At 64.6% G+C, this 311-nt stretch overlaps 1 protein-coding gene across 1 annotated transcript in view; it reads right to left on the minus strand.

Annotated features, from left to right (window-relative positions):
• COL7A1 (collagen, type VII, alpha 1) overlaps window positions 1–311 on the minus strand; it is a 48,050-nt gene that overhangs the window by 41,344 nt on the left and 6,395 nt on the right. The window contains exon 17 of the mRNA XM_009996675.1: window positions 131–277. Coding sequence (XP_009994977.1) covers window positions 131–277 — 147 coding nt within the window. The remainder of the gene's footprint in view (window positions 1–130; window positions 278–311) is intronic.

Raw genomic sequence — 311 nt, forward strand, 5'->3', positions numbered from 1 at the left:
AGCCTCTGTCACCTGGAAGCTGCTGACTGGGGGCAGCGGGGCTGCCTCTGCTGTGGGGCAGAGGGACAGGTGTTAGGGGGAGCGGTTCCCAGCATCACCTTGAGGCACTGCCCCCCGCCCTGGCACTCACGAGTGGTGACAACAATAGAGACGGGGTTGCCTTCCCGGTTGCCAATGAGTGCTGTCACCTTCACGGTGTAGGAGGCGCCTCCCTCCAGGTCAGGGATATCAAAGGAGCTGGTGTGGCCAGGAACCCGCTGGCTAATCTCTGTGCCTCCTGCCCAGGGCCACAGTGTCAGCCCCCCCCCCCC

This window comes from Chaetura pelagica, unplaced genomic scaffold (genome assembly GCF_000747805.2).
Source record: "Chaetura pelagica isolate M959 unplaced genomic scaffold, ChaPel_1.0 scaffold914, whole genome shotgun sequence".
In the NCBI taxonomy this organism is placed as follows: Eukaryota; Metazoa; Chordata; class Aves; order Apodiformes; family Apodidae; genus Chaetura; species Chaetura pelagica.